Source organism: Sciurus carolinensis, chromosome 7, assembly GCF_902686445.1.
Source record: "Sciurus carolinensis chromosome 7, mSciCar1.2, whole genome shotgun sequence".
Taxonomy (NCBI): domain Eukaryota; kingdom Metazoa; phylum Chordata; class Mammalia; order Rodentia; family Sciuridae; genus Sciurus; species Sciurus carolinensis.
In genome coordinates, this window is record NC_062219.1 from 117,847,561 (window position 1) to 117,872,122 (window position 24,562).

Here is a 24,562-nt window from a genome sequence, read left to right on the forward strand (position 1 = left end):
ATAAGAATATATCCTTCAAATTGGAGCCTTCCTATGAACATATTCTTTAATAATATATTATTGTTTTTAATATCTTTAACAATATAGTTATAAGAGCAGTGTCCTAATTTGGATCTGGAATGTCCCCTGAAGGTTCATCCATGTGTTAAGAGCTTAGTCCGCACCGGGGTGCTATTGGGAGGGAGTGGAGCCTTTAGGAGGTGAGGCCTCATGGAAGACTTTGGGTCACTGGGAACATGTCCGTGAAGGGGCAACCAGCCCCCGTCTTCCTCTCTTTTTCATGTCCTAACCTAGAGGTAAGTGGCTTGGCTCCACCAAGTGCTCCCACTATAATGTGCTGCACCCCCAGCACAGGCTTAAAAGCAGTATGTTCGCTCAGTCAGAGACTAGAACCTCCAAAACTGTGAGCCAAAACAAAACTTTTCTCGGGCATTTGTTATAGTAACAGAAAGCAGACTAATACAAGTATATTCTCACATACACACACACACACACACACACACACACACACACACACACCATACTTTGAGCTTTCTTTTGTCTTCATTTTCCATAACAAGCCTTGAATCCAGGTTCCATTCCTTCATCATAATCAAGGCATCTCTTTTATCAAAATCCCAGTCTTGGATCCAACCAGCTTCATTTTCTCCAGACACAGGGGCTAAGCAGGGGAAACCACACAACAGTGCCTACCGTTGCCAGAGAAGCCCGTGGTCCCTCACTGCTGTGTCCCCCCCCCAGACGACGATGCAGCCCAGTTACCTCGGGTTCCCCTACAGAGCTCTCCCCTGTTCTCTGCAGTAGCTATTCCGGATCCCCTCCACCTTGTCCCAACCCCCATCCCAACACATCTCCCTCCCTTCACATATCGCAAGTCCCTTTCCAACTTCGCAGGATAAATAGGAACTGCCAGTGGAAAAAATCCCCGGCTTTCCCTTACCATATTTTCAGACTTTTTTCTCCATCTCTATTTCTCACTCGCTAACGCAGAGTGAATGGCTGCTTTGCCCCTATAGTATATCACTAAAATTGTTCTTCCAATGGCTTTCTGGTTGCTAAATCCAATGATATTTTCATTCATTCACTTTTTTTTTGGTACTGGGGATTAAATTCAGGGGCAGTCTACCCCTGCATCACATCCCCACCCCCTTTTTTTGGATTTTTTACTTCGAGACTAAGTTGCCCAGGTTGGACTCAAAGTTTCGATCCTAATGCCTCATCCTCTGGAGCTGCTGGGATTACAGGGGCACCACAGCACTCAACGTTTACATTTTCTCTTACTTGACCAAACAGCAGCCTTTGACCCAGCCAGCCACTGCCTTCTTCTGAAACACTGCTTTGCTGTATTAGCTGTTGGTAGACACCAATATATGTGTGTGTATACACACACATGGAGATATACAGAGAGAGATTTTTTTTTTTTTTTTTTTTGTGGTGCTGGGGATTGAACTCAGGGCCTTAGTGCTTGCGAGGCAAGCACTCTACCAACAGAGCTATCTCCCCAGCCTGAGAGATTTTTTTATAAGGAATTTAGTTCACACAATTATTCAGGTTGATAAGTCACAAGATCTGCTGGAGACCCAGGAGAACTGATGGTGTAGTTCCAGTCCAAAGACCTGAGCCTTAAGGCCCAAGAAGAGCTGGTGTTTCTGTTCAAGTTCAAAGGCAGGAAAGGACTAAGGTCCCAGCTCAAGCAGTCAGGCAGGAAGATATTCCCTCTTATTTGCTGGAGGGTCAGTCATTTGTTCTGATCGGTCCTTCAATTAATAAGAAGGGGCCCACACATATTAGTGAAATCTGCTTTATTCGATCTGCTAATCCAAGGGTTAATCGCATCCAGAAACACCCTCACAGATCCAGAATATTGAACCAAATGTCTGGATATGCCATATGCCAATCATATTGACAGAAAGTTAACTATTGCACTGGCCCTCTCAGATACATCACCATTATTTCTCCCGACTCTTTCTTTCCACCCAGTTTGGTCTCTGCAGATTACTCCCCTTGAATGTTGTTATCCTCAGGATTAGGTCTTGCGTAACTTTTCTCTCAGCTTTCTCCTGGGGACTTTACCCTCTCTCATGACCTCCGCCCCATCACTATGTCCACAAGCCCCACGTCTGTATACAGTCCAGCTCTCCCCACTGAACTCTTCACTATCGACACCATGCTCTCCAATCCAGAGCAGAAGCTGCTTCATGTCCTGATAAGGCAGGATTTTCCAAGGTGACTTTACAGGGGCACTGTGTCACAGACCTCAACCACAACACTTACTTGGGTATTCACCTGTGAATTTGTCCACAACTGGTGAGCAAGTACTTGGAGCAATAGCTCTCGCAGTCAGCAAAATGGATGCAGGCACACTAATGGGTGACAACTTACCTCTGGGCTTTGAAGAAGACTAATTTTTCAAATCCACCTAAACTAGAACGACTTTAGTAACTAGTAACGGTTGCTATGGAAGATAATGTCCAGAAAAGAGGAGGAAAAGCTAAAATCTGTGTGGCTAGTAAAGGGGAACATGCTAATTACCATGCAGACTCTGAAGCTGGTCCAGCCAATTTTCTTTTTTCTGTCTTTAAACTCAGCAAGTCCCAAACAGAACTCATTCGCTAAGCATCTTCCCCCCATTTTCCTCTTCCTGTGTTATGTCAGTGAACACTAGCGCCAAGGCTGCTGTCCAAGGCAGAAACCCATGGTCACCCTAACTTCAGGCTCCCCTTTACCCCCAAAGCCAATATAAACCATCCTCAGAGAACCTGCTAAGTATGTAGGAAGTCCTCCACCTCTCCACCACCACTGCCAGTGACTTATTTCAGGTCACCTAACCTCTTGCACAGTTGACGATCGCCTGATGTGTCCCCAGTGCCTTTTGTCCTTCCCCTCTAACCCACCTTCCATACAGCACAGAGTGATCATCCTAAAACACAGAAAAATGTCACTTTTCCTCCTGATGACCTTCAGTGACCTTCGTCTGCACTTTGGACAAGGTCCAACTCTCATTGCTTCTATTTCCTCACCTGTGAAATGGCGTTACTAACGGCTGAGGTGCTGACAATACCCAACAGGCGTCACCGAGTACTTCTCTCCCTGCACTACCGTCCAGCCACGGAACGCCTTGCATTTCACAGGGGCCTTGCTCTCCCTCTCCTTCACCTCCATGCCTTCCCACCTCTCCACTCAGGGCGCTGTTCCTTGTCCCTCCCCAGTCCCACCCTCTCTGCAGCTGTACTCTTGGGGTCTCAGCTTAGAGGTCACGTGCTCCAGGTTCCATGCTTTTTTGGCTCTCCTGTGTTCCCCAGAGGACAAGTTCGGGGAGTGCCCACCTTCTTCAATGCTGTAACCCTAGTATCTAGCACAGTGCGTGGTAGGTAGCAGGTGTTCAATAAATATTTGGGGAACAAATGTATGATGAGAACGCTTTCTCCAGGGGTTCAAAAGCTAAGGGCTTTTGAGAAGGGGCTGGTAACTCCAAAAGGGAAAGGGAAGGTGGGCAGTCTTGTCCCCTCACATTTGAGCATCTGAAGGGGCGGTAGGGGGAACTCAATTCATTCCTTGAACTTCAGGACCTGGGCCACAAGGGTAAGGCTTTTTTGGTTTTGGTACCAGGAATTGAACCCAGGGATGCTTTACCACTGAGCCACATACCCAGCCCTTATTTTTTTTATCTTGAGACAGCATCTCACTAAGTTGCTTAGGGCCTCTCTAAGCTGCTGAGGTTGGCTTTTGAACTTGTGTTCCTCCTGCCTCAGCCTGTGGAGCCACTGGGATTATAGGCGTGCACCACAGCTACTGTTAGGGCTGCATGTTTGGAAACAATGACCAGGTACAATGATTAGGTAAATTCGCAAGGTTGGCCCTCAAGCCCCATATTATGACCTTTGAGTCAAGGGCAGCTGCTAGCTTCCAGGTCATAGCAGGGTCACGTAAGCCTTCCTCAGAGGCCTCCTAGATGTCTGCCTGCACAGGACTGTGATGCATAGTGCTTTAGAGCCCATTCTTCTTGCATTGGGCCCAAATTTGCCAGAGGTGCCCTTGAAGGACCCTGACTAGAGCTAGGTAGGAGCCCAGGAGAGCTGGATCTCTTGGGACTGGTCCCTACAACCTGAGGGGAAGTAAAAGCAGAGGACTGAAGAGGCTCGGACTACTCTGGCCCCTCAGGAGTAAAATGCCAACTTTGGACATGAGATGGGCTCAGAGTGGCCTGAGGCTCTGCTGCCTGGAGTTTGAAGAAAAGTGAAGAAATATTCCTTCTCTTAATTTCTATGTCAAACAGAGCTGATCATAGATTTCATCAGAGATCAGGCGGAATGTGTGTCAGATAAACATACCTGGAGCACCCCAGGTTTCCAGGTTATCCTTAGGTATGGGGTAGAGAGATTCCAGCTATAGAAAGCGTGTAAAAATAAACAGGTAGTTGAAGAGAGCTGCCCATCCTCGGCACTCCCGAGGTTGTGGTGACTGCCTGGTTGTTCACTCACAGAGGAGGAAAAAGTAGTGAAGAGACAAGGGTCAGAGATAATGAGGAATTTAGGCCTTTCTATAAAAACAGTAGCTTACAATCAGAGACACAGATGACAGGTATCAAGCTATCAACCTGCAAAGGGTGGAATCCCTACTGGAACAGTCTGACTGCTGGGATGAAGCAAGCCCAGAGGCAGAAGGAGCCCTTTCTAGGCTAACATAACCAGATGGATGTGGGACACCTGCCACTCACTGCAAAGTGCCTCACACGTCTGGCTGCATTCATCTGCTTAACAAAGCCAGAATGTGAAACAAACCCTCTTTGCCCAGTGTCTCGAAGCCCTGTTGTAGTGAATATGCCTTTAATTAGAGGCAGAACGCACAGCAGTGGTGCTCAGCTATACTAGAGTTTGGTGCTGCAAGGCAAAAAAGTTACCATGAATTTTTCTAGGCAAGCAAAATGCAGATGATGCTTAATATCAGATATGTCTCCAGGAAAAGAACATTCTGGAGCTCAGAGAAAAAAAATGCTAGTATTCTTTTTTTTTTGTACCGGGTGTTGAACTCAGGGATGCTTGACCAGAGCCACATCCCCAGTCCTATTTTGTATTTTATTTAGCGACAGGGTCTCACTGAGTTGCTTAGCACCTCCCTGTTGCTGAAGCCAGCTTTGAATTTGTGATCCTCCTGCCTCAGCCTCCCAAGCTGCTGGGATTACAGGTATGTGCCACCGTGCCCGGCTGGGTTAATTTTTGGTTTGTGTCTTTTAAGCTGAATATTTTGACTTGTTTAGGAGTAATGCAATAACTGGGATATGATTATTTAGACCTCACATTTCTATAATATAGAGATACACTCAGATGAAGAAATCAAGGTTTCAGAAAGGTTGAATAACTTGCCTAAGGTCACACAGTTACAAACAGCAGAACTGGGATGCAAACCCAGCTGGTCTGCCTTTTAGATCTTAAGTTTTATTTATATATTATTATTAGTAGTATGTCTTTCAGAATGCTTTTGTTGTTGTTTTTAATAAAGTGTACCACACTTGAGAGGGATGGGACATTCTGAAAGGAGTCACTGCACGTTGGGGCTGGTCAGTTTATGAGGTCAGCCTCTGTAGATGGCCTTCAGGCTCAAGTCACAGTATTAAGGATCTTTTCTCTAATGATGTATGTACATGGGTGTCCACTGTAGCATTGTTTCAAGAGTAAAAGTTCTGAAGCAACCAGACTTTCATCAGAAGTAGCCTGGAGAGCTGGAGGTCAGCACAGTGACAGAGCATGTGCTTAGCACGCACGAGGACCAGAAACAGATTCCCAGCACACACACACAAAAGTAAAAAACAAGTTGGAAAAGTAAACCACGGGGCAAATATACAATGAAATAATAGGTAGTGGTAAGAAAGAGGAAATCTTGTGTGTACTGACATAGAACCATTAGCCAGCTATATCTGAAAGAAAAGCAAGGTACAGAATATTACAGTTATTTGTGTAAAAGAAGGGCAAATACCATACGTGTGTCTACTTGTTTATTCAGAGAAGGTCTCTGGAAGGGTACAGGAGAAACTAATCCTTGTTGCCTCGAGAGAGGAAAGTGGCCACTGGGGATAAGAGTAAGAAGTTTTTCACTGTGTCCTTTTGTACCTTTTGATTTCAAATCACAAAACCATGTTACCTATTTAAGAGGACACGTGTCCTCTTAAAAACCAATCACAATATGTGAACTTAAACAGAATATATAAAAACTAATACACAGCCATACAATCATGTAAATCAAACATGTATAGGGAAACAAAAAGTCCTTACATCAAGATGGTAACAATCTTTTCCTTCTATATTTTTTCAAATTCTTATCATGTGTTCATATTAAATACTTTATATGTAATTTTTCTATGTGTAACCTTATTTCCTCTTTGACTCTATGAGTATTTCTTTCTTTTGGTTTCCTTTCTTACTTTTTTCAGCACAAGATCAAACCCAGGGTCTCAGGCATGCTAGGCAAATAAATGCTCTATCACTAAGCTACTTTCCCAGTCCTCTACCAGTACTTCAGTCATTATGGGGAGAAAGATGGATATGAAGACAAGGGACTTCGGAATCACAATTCCATAGTATACTCAATGAAAGAGCTCCCCCCATTCCTAAAAAGTTGCCAGGTCTATTGTTTTCAACCCTTTATGAAAATACATGTTGTATAAAGAACTAAAAAGAATGGAACTTAGTAAAAAGGGAGAGGGAAGCAAACCATTGAATGACAAACGGTTTCACAATTCTACTAGAGGGCTCTTAGTTTCAAATGACTACTGTCCAACTTCCTGTGTTTTCCCCTCATTCTCACTACAGGTAAACAAGGATACCACAATTTGTCCTAAGCTTCTCTCTCCCAAACATTAAAATTATATTTTGTTTTGTTTCCTGTTTAAAAAGGGGAGGGGCACTAGGTGTGGTGGTACACAACTGTAATCCCAGCTACTCAGGAGGCTAAGGCAAGAGGATTACAAAGTTAGCAAGACCCTGCCTCACAAGAAAAAAATTAAAATAACTGGGAATGTAGCTCAGTGATAAAGCACCCCTAGTTCAATCCCCAGTACCAAAACAAACAAACAAAAAACAACCCCCACACACAAAAAATGGGAAGCCAAAGGGAGACAATTTTTAATTTTTACAAGATGGGGAATAAAGCAAATTATAAAAGTTCTCAAAAAAAGGAAAACTCACTGCCCCTGAATTCAGAACACTAGCTGAAGGAAAGGAACTTCTCCCACCAGAAAAAAGGTAAGTAGTAACCAGACTCTGAAATAAAAACAGATGATGATACAGGCCCCCTAGTGTGGCCATGATCTTGGGCTTGGCTTTTCAGGCTGAGATTCACTTGAAGTCTATCATCTGATACAGTCACTTTCTTGGTTGTAATCTATGAGCTGCCAGTGTTTACTTGTGAGACTGTCTGGGAGCTGGAAGGGAAGGAAGGTAAATACACCAAAGCCCAGCTGAGCAACTGATAGGTTTTACATTTTATTTCCAAGAAATGATATCTTGTTTTCACAAAGAAGAGATAAACCAGACTGTCAAAAACAGGATGCCTTCAGGGGCAGCATGAGGTACACCCCACTGTCTAAAACAAATATCAGCAGAGATGCTTCTGAGGTATCAAAACAACAACAACAAATTAAAAACAACAATAACAACAAAAAACAGAACTCAAATAACCCATTCAACGTGTCGTGAAGCAGTCCATTAGGTACCCTGAAGCAGCTGGTGCTGAGTCCTGGGAGTGCTTCAGATGACGATGGCAGCAGAGCTGGCCATCACAGAAGGCGAGTGACGCAGGGCTTCCTAGCTCAGTCTCCTGTCCCACATGGCTTCTCAGATGACCTTCAGAGTGGCCCGAGTCACATCCAGAGAGATTCCTCAAGAACATCCCGAGCTCCCATCGCCTTGAAGTCTTTCAAATGCCTTTCAAGCGTGGTCTTCAGGACAATCGCTTTGCTTGGGAAAGAAAAAGAGAACTAAAGGAGGAGCCTGCGTTCTCTCCCGGGCCTCTTTGCTTCCATGCTTGTCAACCTCAGTAGCACCCTCCTCCCCACAGCAGCCAGAATGAAGGGGAAAAACCAAAGTCAGGTCATGTCACTCTCTGCTCAAGTCTGCTCCGGTGGGCAAGAGGGGCTGAGGTCTGAAGTTACTGCCTAGAGGCAACAGGATCCCACCTGGGCCAGCAAGTTCCAGCCTTCGCCTTCAAGAAAACCACACTCGCTCACCGGAGCGCACCACGATCCCCAACTCTGCTGCACTAGACTCCTCAGGGCTTATTTAAAGGTGAAGTGGGCAGGTAGTCAGGTCAGCCCTTGACCTCTCTACTCTAGCATGGCACGGTTCCCTCAAATTCAACTGTCTGTGCATTTAGGGTTTGATGACAGTACCCAGAAAGGCCACTCTCCTAATTGTGGAAGCTCTTCCAGGGGCTTGCAGTGAAGTGGTAGCACTGAAGTCAGGGAACAGCTTTTTGGCCTCCAGATGGAAGGAGGCTCTGAAATTACAAGGACAACACGGTCAACAAGGAATCTGAAGTCCTAGGACCTGGTTGCTATACCGTATGGTCCAATTAATGCCACAGCCACCCTCCACTAAGAGCACTGGGAGGACAGTTCCAATGACACCCTTTCCATATCACACCGCATAGCTCAGAGGTCAATTATGGGTGAGGAAGGGAGTAAATTAAACAGAGGAAAATCCCATTTTGATGACAAGAAGAGGATAATAGTAGACAAAAGAACAGAAAGGGAAAGGGGGGGTTGGTATTAGAAAAATAAAAGCTTTGAGTAACAAGACTGTTAATTTTCCATTCCATGATAATTTTCAAAACATACATTTTTAAAATTCAAAAATTTCAAGAGCAGTGTTACATACTATTTCAGAGCATGCACAAGAGCCGTTTTCTCTTAGGCAAATGTTGTCCTATACAAGGCAGGCAGTAATACTTCATCCATATAACCCTGGATTCTCAAGGGACAGGAGTGAATAGGTTAAAAGCACCTATTAACCAGTATTCTCACCGGGTGAGCACAGTTTGCCGGATACCATATTAATGCCACTCCCCCAAACATTCCCTTACAAGGCCCAAAGGAGGATGGGCAATATCAAAGAAAAATTTCCCGAGGATCAGAAAGATACTTCAGAGCCTGGACTCTGCCAGTTTCTCCTGTTCCATGTTTGGACCACCCTCCTCTTAACCTCCAGAAAGCTGGTAAGAGCTGTAGGCCAGGTGAATCTTTCCAGAAATCCCCAACTCTGGAGAAGCCTCTGTCTCACAAAGGGTATGGTTCACTCTGTGTAGTTCACAAAGGCCATGGTACACCCCCTGTCCTAACCTCAAACCAATATTCTAATATCAAGGGAGGTGGGGAATGTGAATCAAAGCACAGGCCTATCAGCATAGCTAGTCTGTGGATAAGGGCAATCCCTGCCCAGGGTCCTGCCACATGTCAGAACTAACATCACTAAGCATTTGCCAATCCTAGTTTCCAGATCCTAAATTTCATCCTTTTAAAAAATTCCCATGCACAAAGGATTAAACCAGCTTTCAACTGGCCCTAGAACATGCAAGGAGGATTGGTATTTGAACTGAGAATTTTCTCCAAAGCCAGTGAAGCTGCCGATGGCTCTGGCACATCTTTCCCTAAATAAGGTTTTAGAAACTTTTGTCTATCACTAGAGAAAACCTCAAAGCTGCATTCACTGTGATAACTACAGAAACTGAGATGGTTGCCAGAACTGTTCTCAGCAAGTGCATGCAAGAGGAAAGGCTGTTTCTGTTTCTTGTGTAGACCCTACTGTTACCAAAAAGGGCAAGAGGTAACCTTTGGAGAGAAAACCAGGATTTGGTACTTTCTCTGCATAATTAATTCTGTGTAAGGGAAACAGAGGTGAACATAGAATATGGGGCTCTTCTTTCCCTTTCCAATGCTTCATGAAGTCATCTGGTGCTTGGACTGGTGAGAAGGAACCTAGGCAGCAGGCCAGGCAAAGAATGTACAGGGGTGTCCCCACCTAGACTATGCTCAGCACACTTCAGGTAAAAGGTTGTAACCTGGGGGAGTGGTGAGGGGAAAGAGAAGAATGAAGGAACTTTGGATGGTGTAGAGGAAAATGGGGTGGAAGGAGTGGGGGACAAAAAGATAGTAGAATGAAACAGACAGTATTACCCCATGTATATGTATGATTACATGAATCTACATTGTGTACAACCATAGAAATGAAAAGTTGTACCTCATTTGTGTACAATGAATCAAAATGCAGTCTATAAAAATTTTTAAAAAATTTAAAAAAAGGTCATAACCCAATTCTAATTAAATTGGATTCCTGGGACATGGCTCCTCTCAGAAAGCAAAGAGGCAAGAAAAAAGAAAGCATTCACTTGGCCTCTGGAGACACTTTCTAAGCCCTGACTGTCCTGTAAGACCAGCACTGTGTAAATACTATGGTCTCATATGGACATAAGAAGTAGGGGTGGGATACAGGTCACCACTTTTTCATGCCTCTGTGTTTTGCTTCTGCAGTTTCTTCAGCTTGGAAAACAAATCCCCTAGGTAACCTTTAAGGTTCAGTTCAAAAGTCATATCCTCTGTGGAGTTTCTTCTTATACCTCTACCTGTCCAGGCCAAATTAAGTGGCCCCTCCTCTGAGTCTTCACAGCACCCTGCTGTGGAATTCAGCACATTCTGTAGGTCTTTCTCTCTTCCACCAGTGAGCGCTGTGAGGCCTGAGATGATGCCCTATTATCTCTTTATCTGGTCTTTAATACAGTGTTCTATTGGTGATAGGAAGCAAAAAGGAAGAGCAATGGAATTCTGCTAGAAAAATCAAGAGGATCTTGGTGGTAAAAATCTGTGAGGGATCAAAACTGGGCACATAATCCAATAGCACAGAGGTATCAGAAGAGTGGGAAACACTGGTTCTAAAGAACGAACGAAATCCACCCCAACCTTCCACAGGTCAGAATGTCCTCCTCAGAAATACCTGGCTCAGGTGTACTCACAGTACCCAGTTCTGTGCCGAGCTTGCTGGATCTACTCCGGCTAAACAACCAAGGCCAATTTCATACCATAACTGCTTGAAAAAAAATGGCTAACATCTATTGAAGGGCTAGAAGAAAGGAAGCAGTGGCCAGAAGATTCTACTGTTAGCAGTTTGGCCTCTAAGGTCTTCTAGCTTCTTCAGACTTAGAGAAAGGTAAAACCAAAAAATCTCAAGAACATGGGATTTGAATGGCCAGGTGGTACATGTAAGGACAGTGAGTGAACTTCTCTGGTGGGCCTACTAAACGCAGTCAATTGACAGCACAGCACTTTGGCTCTGAAGCTGCCCCAGGAGGTAATGCTTGATTATTTAATGGACTGAACATGATAATCCTATCTACCCTATTTTTATGCTCACTGGATCCCTATTTAATAACCAATCCTTGTGTTCTGATCCTAGATACTTTTGAGCCAGAGTCCTACTAAGTCTCAAGCACAGATGCTCTCTGCAGCCCTAATCAGCAGGTCTCAAATCAATATCACTTACATGAACAGATATTCATTGTGGAAGCAAAGTTCATTCAGGAAACTTACTCATCCCTTCCCCAACTCTTTATCCAAACTTCCTCTGACTGGGATACTTGTTAGGATCCCCAAATACAACACTGTAGGATTATATTTATATCTTTTTTACCCCCTTTCAGTACTGGGGATTTAATCCAGGAGCACTTACCACTGAGCTATGTCCTCAGCCCTTTTATATTTTTGAGCCAGGGTTCTGCTAAGTTGCAATCCTCCTATCTTAGTCTCTAGTTGCTGGGATTACAGGTGTGTGCCACCACGCCCAACAAGAATATATTTCTCTTTAATTTTTCATTATATCCTATTTGTCTAAATAAGCTGTGGCTCTTATAGACAGGACCAGTATATATGTTTTCTTCCGGCATTTTTCAAGCTGTGAATCTGTGACTTAAACACATTCTACTTGAAACGTCTACCCAACTCAAGGATTTTGCAACACCTGAATGCAACTCAACTGTATTGAGCAACAGCACCTCTACTGCAGCAAATGATCTAACGTGTTTTCTAATCAGATCTTTTTTTCACCATCAAGGCACAATTACCTAAGCTTCCCACTTTTCCAACGTTCAAACAGCAGAGATTAATTCTACCTCAATCCTTTCTCACACAATTATCTGAACTTCATTCTTTTGCATTTCCTCCAATTTTCCGTAGTTCAAGAATAATCTACCTAGCACTATCTCTTCTCCAACAACCACCTATTGACATTAAGAAGTAAATAACTCCTTTATTGAGGGATAGAGATTCTCAGACCCACTCACCTTTCCGTTCCCTAATGAGGAAAATCCGTCGTTCTTTCACTTCTGAGCTCAGATTATCCACCATCTTATTAATGCAATTGTCCAGAACCAGGGAGTGAGTTTTGGACTCAATGTCCTTCCGACAAATGGGGCATTCTATCTTCCGCTTCATCCACTCATTGATACAGTAAGAGCAGAAACTGTGAGCACAGTTCAAGGTGACTGCCTACAATGGGAATGGGAACACAGAAATCATACTTGTTATGCTTACTTTTTCAAAGTTAGTTTCCAAGGCCAAAAGGAAAGTGAGCTACATACAGTTCCATCTGGAAGGCTTACAAGGGATATTAGAATTATTCTTGGTGGTGAGAAATTTTAAACTTCTTGTTAGACAACTCATTTCCTCCTTTCTCAAAGGCCATAAACTCAATTAAGGTCCTAGATTCAATTAAGGTCATATATTCAGAGCTCATATAGGTTGATTTGTCTGTTTTGTAACACAAACCAAGTTCCACTTCAGTCAATATCATTAGCCACTTGTAAACAAATGTTACCGGACATAAGTAGAAGGTTTGAATGCTTTCATACAAATACATTATTAATTCCCTTTTGAAAAAATTATGTCTCGCTAATGCTGAATTGGAACCTCAATTTTAACAAATGAAGGGGAGCATATACAAATAATATGTAGAATCATAGGAGGTACAATCTCTAAATAGACTAAAAAACTAAAATAAGGTATAAGGCTACTAGGTTGGGTAAAAATGAACTAAATAGTTGATAGTTCACTGACAGTGTCTAAACCCCTAGGTAAATATGTCTATGAAGACAGAAAAGCAGAAAGAAGCCTGTTCTTTTGAGGTTCTTCTGAGTAATCCTTCTGGTCAGATTTCTGCCAGACCCAGGAATATAAACCACTCTCTGTAACTCTTGTTTATGTACATCTTCTAAGCTACGGCTTTTTCTGAGACTCAAAAGTCCTCAATCTGCTTTAAGAATAGCATCAAAAAATAACACAGAAATATATATTTTTCAAATGCCAAGTTAAGCCTAGAAAACTAAGACACTGTTTACTATATGAGATAAATGTTATAAACAGACCTAAAAAACCTGATTAGAATGAAGCGTCTAAGACTGGTTTTAAAAGGTGACCACTAGGGAGGCTGGGCGTGGTGGCAAGTGCCTGTAATCCCAGAAACTCTGGAGGCAAAGGCAGGAGGATCACCAGTTCAAAGCCAGACTCAGCAACTTAGCAAGGCCCTAAGCAATCCAGTAAGACCCTGTCTCTAAATTTAAAAAGGGTTGGGGGAGGTGTGCTGGGGATGTATCTCAGTGGTTAAGCAGCCCTGGGTTCAATACCCAGTTCAAAAAAAAAAAAAAAAAAAAAAACCTAAAAGGTGACCACTAGGGCTGGGAATATGACTCAGTGGTAAAACACTTGCCTAGCATGCCCAGACCCTGGGTCAAACCCAAGCATGGCAAAAAAGAGAAAGGGAAAGGACCAGCAGAGTAAGTCAGGCAATATGGTGTAAACACAACACAAGCCAAGTTATTTGTCTTTTCTATGACTCTGAAGATAGATGCTCTAGGTCAGCTGACTCATCGCCCATTCCAACCTCCCTTTCCTTGTCTTCCTCTATTGGTGTCCATAAATCCTGTCAATATAACTCTGAGTTTCTCCAAAGCAGGCAATCATCTAACTGGAAAGTATGGGGAAAATTATGACCTGAAGTCAAAGTGGATTCAGACTAAAGAAACTGGTCTCCCTAGGAGAGATTTTTCAGAAGGCTGATAGATCCTACCTCTGCAAAGACTGCCTGAGAAAAGAAAGCAGTGCACATATGCCTTTCCTTATCTATCTATCTATCTATCTATCTATCTATCTACCTACCTATCTACCTACCTACCTACCTACCTACATACTACCTACCTACCTCTATATTTTGGTACTGGGAAGTGAAGCTAGAAATGCTTTACCACTGAGCTATGTCTCCAACCCTTTTTATTTTACTTTTTTTATTTTAAGATAGGGTCTCGCTAAGTTGTTAAGGGTTCTACTAAATTGCTAAGGCTGGCCTCAAACCTGTAATCCTCCCACCTTAGACTCCTGGGTCACTGGGATTCATATGAGCAACACTATATGGGAGTCTAAAAATAAGTGACACTTAACGAACTGAGCTTAACACTTGTAGTCTAACATGAACTGGTCACAAATGGTAGAAAATTATGAAACCAGAAAGAGCTGGTGCAAAAATATGACAGAACAAATGGTAGCCTAGGAGACAGATGTTTCATTTTCAAAAGGAGCTTCCAAGTCCTGAAGTATATTCACTTTGGCCCCTGAATTCCCACAGTGACCACACATCAATGACATCTGCCACCCTGTTTAAAAGGTGGCACTATAAGCCTACTCTTAGCATTGTGCTCATTTGGAGTAAAGTAAGTTTTATTGAGGAGCTGTATTCTGATATTTCAAAATTCTAATATATGGCCCTAACAACAAAGAGGTAAAGGCTGTATTTCAGTTAAAAATGTTAATTGTAATAATAAATATTCAAGACTAAATAAGAAAAAGGTTAGTAAAGGGAAAGAAGACTGCGAAATCAAGTAGGAGGTGGCCATCTCTAGATGTCACTTTGAAATCAAATAGTTATAAATTCCTGGGAGGAAAAAAAAAAACCTCTTCAAAAATGTTTCCCTATAGCAGACAGAACCTGTATGTACAGTCCATGTCCCATTCGGGACTGGGAGGATGGGATGGGGTGAATCACAGTTCATCGTTACCTCGATGAAGTATTCTGAGCAAATAATACACTGGAGCTCATTCTCTAGCACATCATTCATGTGGCTAAGAACTTCCTCCTTCTGTGCTTGCACCTTCTCCTTTTCTTCCTGCAAAAATACACAATACCATCTGTCATTTGGAGAAACCAACAAGAATGCATAACAGGACATGGAGCAAAGTTAATTGACTAAAATAGGATTCAGGAGGAGTCTAAATTAAAATTCATTCTGGTGCAGCCACATGAGAATAAAACACTTTCCCATGGGTTACTATTTCTCAAGAATTGCTTTCTAATTCAGAGCACTAATTTCCTTTCTTTCCTATTTGCTATGGTCTAAATGTCTGTATCTCGGGGCTGGGGTTGTAGCTCAGTGGTAGAGAGCTTGTCTGGCATGTGTGAGGCACTGGGTTCGATTCTCAGCAACCCGTGTAAATAAATAAAAGGTCCATCAACAACTAAAAAAAAAAACTCTCTCTCCAAAATTCATAAGTTAAAACTTATCCTCCTATATGATGGATTAAGAGGTAGAATCTTTGGGAGGAAACTAGGTCAGGAAGTCTCTGCCTTCATGAATGAATGGGATTAGCAGTCTTATGAAAGAGGCCCAAGGAAATTTGTTCTCCTTTTCTACCATGTGAGGACACAGCAGTAAGGTATCATCTGTGGATCAGAAAGTAGACCTTCACAACACACTGAATCTGCCAGACCTTGGTCTTGGACTTCCCAGACTGCAGAACATGAAAAATACATTTCTGTTGTTTACAAAGCTATCCAGTTTATGGTTATTTTATTATAGCAGCCTGAATAGACTAAAACACCATGCTGTTTTTCAATATCTGCATGACAGTTTGTCTTGTTCCCCAAAATTAACCAAACAAAAAAGTGAAGGTAGCATACTGAAGTATTGTATAGCAAGCTGCAATTCAGAGAATATATATATATATATAAATATATGAACATTTCAAACAACAAAAAACTCACTGAACAGGAGTTATGAAGAACAATCCAGAGAGGCAGGAAGTTTCAATTAGTTAAAAGGTTGTGTTTCTTGTAGTTAACCTCTATAATATAAGGATAATATCTATATTCCTGGAAGGCAGAAGGCAGGAGAAATGGCCTCCTAAAGTACTTTCAGGATTCAAGCTCTATGATGCGTGCCACTCCCCACATCTGTAGAAGTCTCTAGGGCACTTTCTCTGTGCTTTTCCCAAGAGGTTGGACTGCCTATGGATTAACACTTTGGGGAGGATCTAGGCATGCTCTTTTGATACATTTAAGATAGTTAACTCATCCCTCTAACGAATAGCAACAAAAGCCCCTGGGGAAGAGAGAAAAAGCCATTTGAAATATATTTGAGTGGCTAGTACTTTTTTCATCTTTTATTTTTTCTTACAATCAAAGCAAAGACTGTCAGGTTGCTTACGGCAGTGAAGAGTCTGGACCCATTTCTAACTACAGTCAAGTTCCCTAAAAACTTATGAGCACTGGGTTCAAAAACATATGGTGCTAGGGGTGTAGCTCAGTGTTAAGAGTGTTTGCCAGGCATGCACAAGGTCCTGGGTTTGATCCCCAGCACCATAAAAAAAGAAAAGATATGGTGGTTTCTTGGAGGCTGGGGAAGAAGGTACTAGATAATTTGAATAAAGAACAAGGATATCAAATCAACTGAAGAAAAAGAGTTTCTTCCTTTGGTACTCAGCTCCAGGTCTGTATGTGGAGGAGGAAGGGATGAGAGATGCAGTCAGACTCACGTATTCATTTCAAGGTTTTAAACTGGTAACCTGTGGACTAGATCCATCCTGCAGACTTGTTTAGCTTGGTCTTCATGGCATTAAAAACACATACAAAACAACTTTTAACTTATACATGTATTGAAACATCATGTGGAACCCTTTAAATATATACAATTTCTGTGGTTTTATGCATCAGTTAAAAAAATTTAAAACTGATCCAGACATGGTGGAACATGCCTATAACCCCAGCAATTTGGGAGGCTGAGATAGGAGGATTGGAAGTTTGAGGCCAGTCTCAGCAACTTAATGAAACTCTCAGCAACTTAGCAAGACCCTGTCTCAAATTTGAAAATAAAAAGGACTGGGTATACAGTTCAGTGGCAAAGGGCCTCTGGGCTCAATTACCAGTACTAATAAATAAATAATAAATAAAAATTTAAAATATTTGTTGCTAATATTTGAAAACTGTGTAAAGAATTTCATACAAATATCTGTATTTCCATCTCCTATGGAAAAACCAAATATCTGACAACACCAACCTACATTTCTAGATAGCAACAAATGACTGAGCAAAGAGCTGACTCCTTAGTTAGAGGTGAAGGGTGAGTACTACAGTCCTCACAGATCCCTACCATGTTTTTATACTCAGGTCCCTTTGCTCATCTTTATTACTGGTCTGGCCATGGTAGGCATTAGGGTTTATAACCTCTAATGTAAGAGTTCTACTGATTTGATGGGAAAAGGAATTGCATAAATACATCAAGATGAACTATTTTTTATTTTGACTACAATACTCTTTAGTCTGCATCCATCATACTCTGAAGGAGCACCCACCATTCAGAAAGGACTAGAATGCAGGATGCAAGTGTCTCATTCTCAGCATTTAGCTTCTAAACAAGAGAAGGAATTAGATGTTGTCTTATAAGCAGGAATCTTCTATAGGCCTGAATAATTTTACAGATTATTTCCCCTGAGGTAAGGAGCAGCCACAGTCTCTCATTCACCATAGCAACCCTTGCACTGTTGAAAATGCTGAGTTGCATGTACTAACCAAATTCTAAACCTCCATCTTCTTTCCAGTACCTTGGTCTGCTCCAATTCTTTGTTCTTAGCTTGAATGATTGTTTCAAAGTCCTTCTTGCTGCGATTCAACTCCTCCATTAGAACCCGATGCTACAGAAACATAACAGATACACACTCAAGAAGAGCTACACACCCGGTTCTACTCCCTCTAGTCTCTGACTTTGAGAGGATCAATGAATTAACAATTTCAAAATACCTTCTTTCATTCATGGTCCATCTACCTGCTGCTTTTTTCATGGAAGGGGGCAGGTAGGGAGGGAAGCTATCAAGTCCACTAGTCCCTCTTGACTAATGCAGCCTCAGTGGCCAATCAAATCAACTGAAAAACTCCATGGCCTTCCAGAGAGTGTGATTCTGTATATTTGGTCTGGAGCTCAGGAATGTGCATCTTATTAAAGGGCCACTCATATGATTCTAGAAACCAGTGTGTAAGAACTTTGAGGTTACTCACAACTAAGAAGAGCATTCAAGAAATATTCACAAGGGTCAGGCATGATGGTACATGCCTAGATTCCCAGTTGCTCAGGAAGTTGAAGTGGAAGGATCCCAAGTTTCAGGTCACTCTGGGCAACTAACTTTGTGAGAGCTTGTTTCAAAGTAAAATAAAAAGGGCTGAAGATGTAACTTAGTGTTAGAAAACTTGTCTAGCATGTGCAATGCCCTGGGTTTGATTCCTAGCGCCACACACACAAAGAAACAAACAAACCTGGAGCTCAGGAATGTGCATCTTATTAAAGGGCCACTCATATGATTCTAGAAACCAGTGTGTAAGAACTTTGAGGTAATATTCAGGGGGTAAATGGAATTCTGGGAAATGAAGTAGTTATTTTCATTTAAATAAAAAACATCTTTAACATATTTATTCTACAAATCACAAGGCAATGTTGCCTGAAACCTGATAGTGTCTTCTAGAAGTGGGCATACCTGAGAGCTAATAGTTAACTTCCTATAGCAAATATCTAGGGGTTCCATGTCTATGAAACAAATTTATAGGCTAGAAGTGTGACTCGATGGTAGAACACATGCTTAGCATGCTAGAGGTGGAGGGAAGGAAGGAAGAAGGAAAGGTGAAAGGCAGGGAGGAGAAAAGGAAGGAAGAAAATCTGTGAGTTCCTTCATGTATAAGCATAGCTTATTTTTTAGAATCTCACCTCAAATTATTTTTTAAAAGAAGGGAAGTAAATGCAAGCATTTCTGAAAAGACATCACTCAAGAAACAAAATTTTACATGTGTGATCTCCTGGAACAAGTCATGTCAGAAGGCCTGGGTCTTCATCCTGACTGCTAATTAAATCTGTTTTCCTTAGCTTTTTCATCTGAAAATGGTGTTCCTCTTAACCTCAGTGTTGATAAAGTAATAGGTATGAAAAATATTAAAAAATGTTTGTAAAGCTCTATGGAGCCAAGTGTGGCAGCACAGGTTTGTAATTCCAGTTATTCAGGAGACTGAGGTAGGAGGATCACAAATTCAAGGCCAGCCAGGGCAACTTAGCAAGTTCCTGTCTCAAAAAGAAAATAAGAAGGGCTAAGGATGTAACTCAGTGGTAGAGGAGCCTTGGATTCAGTCTCCAGTACCAAAAAACCCAGCTCTATGGAAATGCAAAATTTTCTACAGGTCTAGTAAACAACTTCAGAAGGACCAGCAGGGTGGAAGGGTAGAATAGCAAACAACCATTGCCCAGGTTGAGAATGGCATGCCCTCAGGCATGATGGTACAGAACCATGATCTCTGCATCACACTTGAGGTTATGAATGCATGCTCAACCACCCTCCGACATATGTGTTTTCCTGTCTGTCTCAAGGTGAGGGGTTGTGGGTGCAGGGAATTCAATGATCCTCAGGGATTTCCAAGTAGCAGAATTTTATTCTTTCCCAGTCAATTAAAAAAATACATATGTATATATTAATTTAATAATGCTCCAAATGGGAAACATGCCGACACTCCCATTCTACAAAAATAAAAGAGTTCAGGAAATAAAATTCCAAAAAGACTCACCTAATTTCTGTTCAAAGCTATTTGTGGGCCCCTCAAGGAAATTAAGGCAGGCACTGTCTGCCTTACAATACTAAGTAACTGTTAGTACTAGAAGGTTGAGAAATAAATAACAAATAAACATAGGATAAATTCCCCTAAACACATTCTAATGCAGTTTGCTCACTTTTCTCAAAGAAATTCAAGTCACCCCACTATCTGACTAAACTTTTATCAAACTTCTAATGGTAATAAAGACAGAAAATATAGCAAGTTTTTGTTGTTGTTTATTTATTTATTTACTTATTTATATGTGGTGCTGAGGATTGAACCCCATGACTCGCACATGCCAGGCAAGCACTCTACCACTGAGCCACAATCCCAGCCCAATATAGCAAGTTTTCAAGATGCAAAAGAATACATAAAAATACTCAAATGGTGAGAAGTACCCAAGTTGAATGAAATAAATTACAGGCAATCTTTTAGAGGAATTTTATTCCTGTGAGCTTTACTCTTCTGTTGATTTAATGTATTCTGGTGACCATTAAAACTGCACATTCTCAAGCTGACTAAAAATGCTTAATTAGAACATTCTCGAATGGTTTCTAGATGGTCACAGTCCAGGGATGATGAGACTTGGAGGCCCTCACAAGCCCTGAGGGCCAAGTCATAGATCACATTTCCTCTCTGCTGCCCTCACTTTTCTTGAAGTACAGCCACTTCCCCAGAGAGCCTCCTAATTGCTACAGACTCTGTTCCATTGTCACCAGAGCAACTTCTGCTCAGATGAAGATATAAGTTTTCATACTGAGATCTGGCATATCTGTGAGGCACCAAGTCTCCAGCCTGATGGTGTGAGCATCTGCCACCTGCTCTGTCTGCAGACTAGCGATGCTGCAGAGGTGTGGGCTAAGCCACAGGGGTAGCTAGTGGCCATGTGATGCCTGGCTGCTCTACAATCTCCTTACAGAAGCAAGAGATAAGTTACCTCCTGCAGAGCCTGGGCCAGCTGTTGCTTCAGGTCTTCTTCTCCTTGCTCTTTATCCAAACCCTGTAAAGCCAAAACAAAATGAAAGTTTTTCCTACAGAGAGGGGAAAAAGGGGCGGGGAGGGGAATCCAACAATGAGCAGAACCTATCAGCTAGAGTTTGCATCTGGAAATAACAGGGGTCAGTGAGCAGGTGGAAAATCCCTTCACTTTCACTTCAAGCTTTTTGGCAGTAAGGATTTGAACAGTTTTCTGCATAACACTGTGTACCTCAGGACTGTCAGCTTCAAGCCACCACTTGGGTGGTTCCAGAACACTCCATGCCTCCTTGGCTAATGCCAAGACACTGAAAAGGATATAAACTGAGAACTTCTGAGTCACCAAACACCTAAACTCAGACATAATCTCCCATGCTGGCACTCAAGATCTTTCATGTTTTTTCCCTAAATTCTGGCCACCCTGTCTCTTCATTCTGAGACCCTACCACTTTTTTTTTTTTTAATTGTCAATAGACCTTTATTTTATTTATTTACTTATATGTGGTACTGAGGATCAAACCCAGTGCCTCACATGTGCTAGGCAAGTGCTCTACCACTGAGCCACAACCCCAGCCCCCATACCCTACCACTTTTTGCCTGTAAACCACTCTTCCTGATCCCTGGCATGAGCTTCTGTTATATTTCCTCTGCCAGCCCACTCGGAAAATGCAAGTCTTCCACGATCTCATTAACCTATGTCCAGCTCCTTCCAAAAGAACCTCTGGGCTCTTTCTTCCTTAAGAATTACCTATGCATTTAGTTTGCCAACTTGAAATTGTTGTCTGGTCTAGAAGATTCACTGAAAACTGTTTTCCCATTATATTATGTGCATAATACATCTTGTCTCTTCAACAAGATGATTTACCTAATGATAAAAACCATTTATTAAGCATTTTATACCCAGCAGAACTCCTCAGCACCAGGCATCACGGTTACTCAAAAAAACAAAAAATAAAAACAACAACAAAAATCTATGGGAAGCAGTAGGATTAAACGAGCTTCTGAACAAGTAGCAAGGGTAGGATAAATCTCTAGGGCTGCATTGGCAGAGGGAACTGCAGCTAAGACAAAAGACAATATATACTTTGCTTTCAGCAATTAATACATGACCTGGAGAAATTCTCTAAACCAGTCTTTTTTACCTTTCTTTAACATTTTGCTAAATGAACAGGTTCTGCACCTATACCTTGAAGCATACAGAATGGCCACAAATATTATCAGTAACTCTTGAGGATGTAGCTCAGTGGTAGTGCTTACCTAGCATGTTTGTGAAGCCCTGAGTTTAATCCCCAGCACTGCAAAACAAAAGAGTAACTCTTATTTCTGAACATATTATCCCTCAAAGAGAGTTCTATGCTAGTGAAGGTCTGACATACTAAATAGGTAGAGAAAAATCACCACTTATTAATCTCAGGAACTAGTCTAGGCTAGATAAGGGAAACAAAAAGGTATACATATGCAATAGTATATACCCTAAAAAGAGCTTCTTAATCCATGGCCTTTGCTACTACTACCAGCTCAAAGAGAATTTCAGAAATAAGCCAGTTGTTGTTCCTCGCCCCCAGCAACCTAAGCAAAAAATAAAAGCTTATCCACTTCAGCTATGATTGGTCCTTCTTAGTTCTAAGTCAACAAGGGAGAATTCTTGACATTCAACGATACCTGAGCAAATGGGTGGGAGTAATATGTGGTTCCTGCCAGATGGGAACTGACATTTGGAGTAGGAATAGAATCAGGTTTGCCTAAAGCTTGTGCAAAAGCTTATCATCTAACCAAATGACTCGGGCATGGGAACACATTTAGTATTATTTTGACACCACCAAGACAGTCATCCCAGTAAAGGAAAGTAAGTGGCTTATCATACAACACAATAACAGTTCTGGTGTCACTGTCCTCTGAAGGCTGGCTGCTCGAGATCAAAACAAAAATATTTTCTGCTTTTCTAGCCTCCAACCTCTTAGGTTAGCTACACAGTGGACTCATCCTCAGAGCTAAGAAATTGTCAGGTACAAGGGCAGAGTAACCAACTGACCTATTGCCTTGGGGCTAAGTGATTTAGATTTGACCACTGAGCAAAGACAGATCTAAGTCATAAGGTCAACTGCTGGCTTAATTGGAGTGGAAATGTGGTTTTGTGGCATCCTGACCTTCACTCAACTTCTTCAATTGACAGTGGGTCTGAGATACCTTGCCTTGTATCCTGAGATGAGTTATGTTCTAGCTGGCTCTTTCAGTCATCTTACCCTATCTTGACACCCCAAGTCTGGCACCTGGTCAGCCTGCTCAAACTTTAATCCCTTTCTCAACCTCCTTCTCTTAAAGTTTTCCACTCCCAAACATTTGGTCTCTGGACCAGAAATAGACAGCTCTGGATAGAGGTTCACAAAGTACCAGCCCGCCCCATGGGCAGCCTTGCCTTCCCTTCAGTGTGGTACCTGGAGATGCTGTTCCTCTTCCTGGAAAGTCTTTTCTAGTTGCTCTACTCTTGCCTGCTGCTGAGCCTGCTCTGCATACAGCTGGGATTGTAAATCCTGCAGTTCCTGCTCCATTTTCATAATTTTCTTTGAGTTCCCCTTTTGGGTTTGCCTTTTCACATTCAGAACAGCTACTTGTTTTTCCTGCATCTGTGTTTTCAGCTTCAAAATCCTGGACATGGTCACCTTGAATAGCTCTAAGCTGCTCTGAGATGCTGAAGGATTTGAGGCTTTCTGCTTCTTTTGATGAAGCTCTATGACTTTGGGAGGGCCAGGGCAAATACTAGCCCCTGTGGTCTTCTCATGGGCTTCAAGAGAAGTCAACTTAGGATCCAAATATTCAGAGTGTTCACCTCTCCCATGTGACTTCACTGGCTGACCAGATTCACATGACACTTTACTTATTTTGGATTTCAAATTTGAGGGGCCTTCAGCTGCAAGACCCTCTAATTCATCTAAACTAAATTTCCTTTTAGTTCTCAAGTCCTTATTTTTTTCAATCTTCCGGTCACTCTTTGGAGCAAGATAGGGATACATCTTCTCCCAGTCTTCCTCAGTAACTTCATATTCATACTCTGCATTCTCCTTATTTTCCAGAGGCACCCCAAGCTGGATGTGGTCTCCCTTATGGATAAAATAAAGCTTTAATGGTTCCAGACGCTCTCTGTTCAACCAAACACCATTCAGACTCTGGGGAAAAGGAAAAAAAGATGAAGTAAGTTTCATGGTTTTGCTTTTCTTAATGAAATTTCTCACCTGCTGCTACAAAACCTTCTGCCTTTTAAGAACAAAAACCCTTGAGAACAAATAGAAAAGAAAGGTCCATAAACCACTGTCCTTAGAAATAGCATTCTTCAAACAGTGCTTTGGCTTTTTACCTATATTTCACATTCATGCCTCCACTGAGAACTGCCTGTAAAACAGGCAAGAATCACCTTATTATTGGTGGATGAATTGCTCAAACACATGCAACAGCACTAAAGGAAACTGAAATTGAATTGTTCCCATTGACCTAAACTGGAGGCAATAACCCAAGAATGGAAAAATTGCTATTAGTGAAGGAAGCATCATCCAATGGTAAAGTCAATGAGGCAGGTTTGGTCAGGAAAGTTGCTCAAGTACTGTCTCTGATGTGATCCCTCAACACAATGAATATGCAAAGCACTTCTCAATATGCATAAACCAAAA

The 24,562-nt window shown here is 42.0% G+C and overlaps 1 protein-coding gene across 3 annotated transcripts in view; it reads right to left on the reverse strand.

Annotated features, from left to right (window-relative positions):
• Positions 1–7,094: 7,094 nt before the first annotated feature.
• Positions 7,095–24,562, reverse strand: part of Rnf8 (ring finger protein 8) — a 36,601-nt gene continuing 19,133 nt past the window's right edge. The window contains exons 3-8 of one of the 3 annotated variants that reach the window (XM_047558946.1): positions 23,336–24,064; positions 20,863–20,925; positions 17,903–17,992; positions 15,085–15,192; positions 12,322–12,526; positions 7,095–7,952 (exon numbers count right to left, since the gene is read on the reverse strand). In XM_047558946.1, coding sequence (XP_047414902.1) covers positions 7,936–7,952; positions 12,322–12,526; positions 15,085–15,192; positions 17,903–17,992; positions 20,863–20,925; positions 23,336–24,064 — 1,212 coding nt within the window. In that variant the 3' untranslated portion in view covers positions 7,095–7,935. Of the gene's footprint in view, positions 7,953–12,321; positions 12,527–15,084; positions 15,193–17,870; positions 17,993–20,862; positions 20,926–23,335; positions 24,065–24,562 lie in introns of those variants that run through there. The other 2 variants (XM_047558947.1, XR_007109543.1) reach the window with 2 other exon arrangements.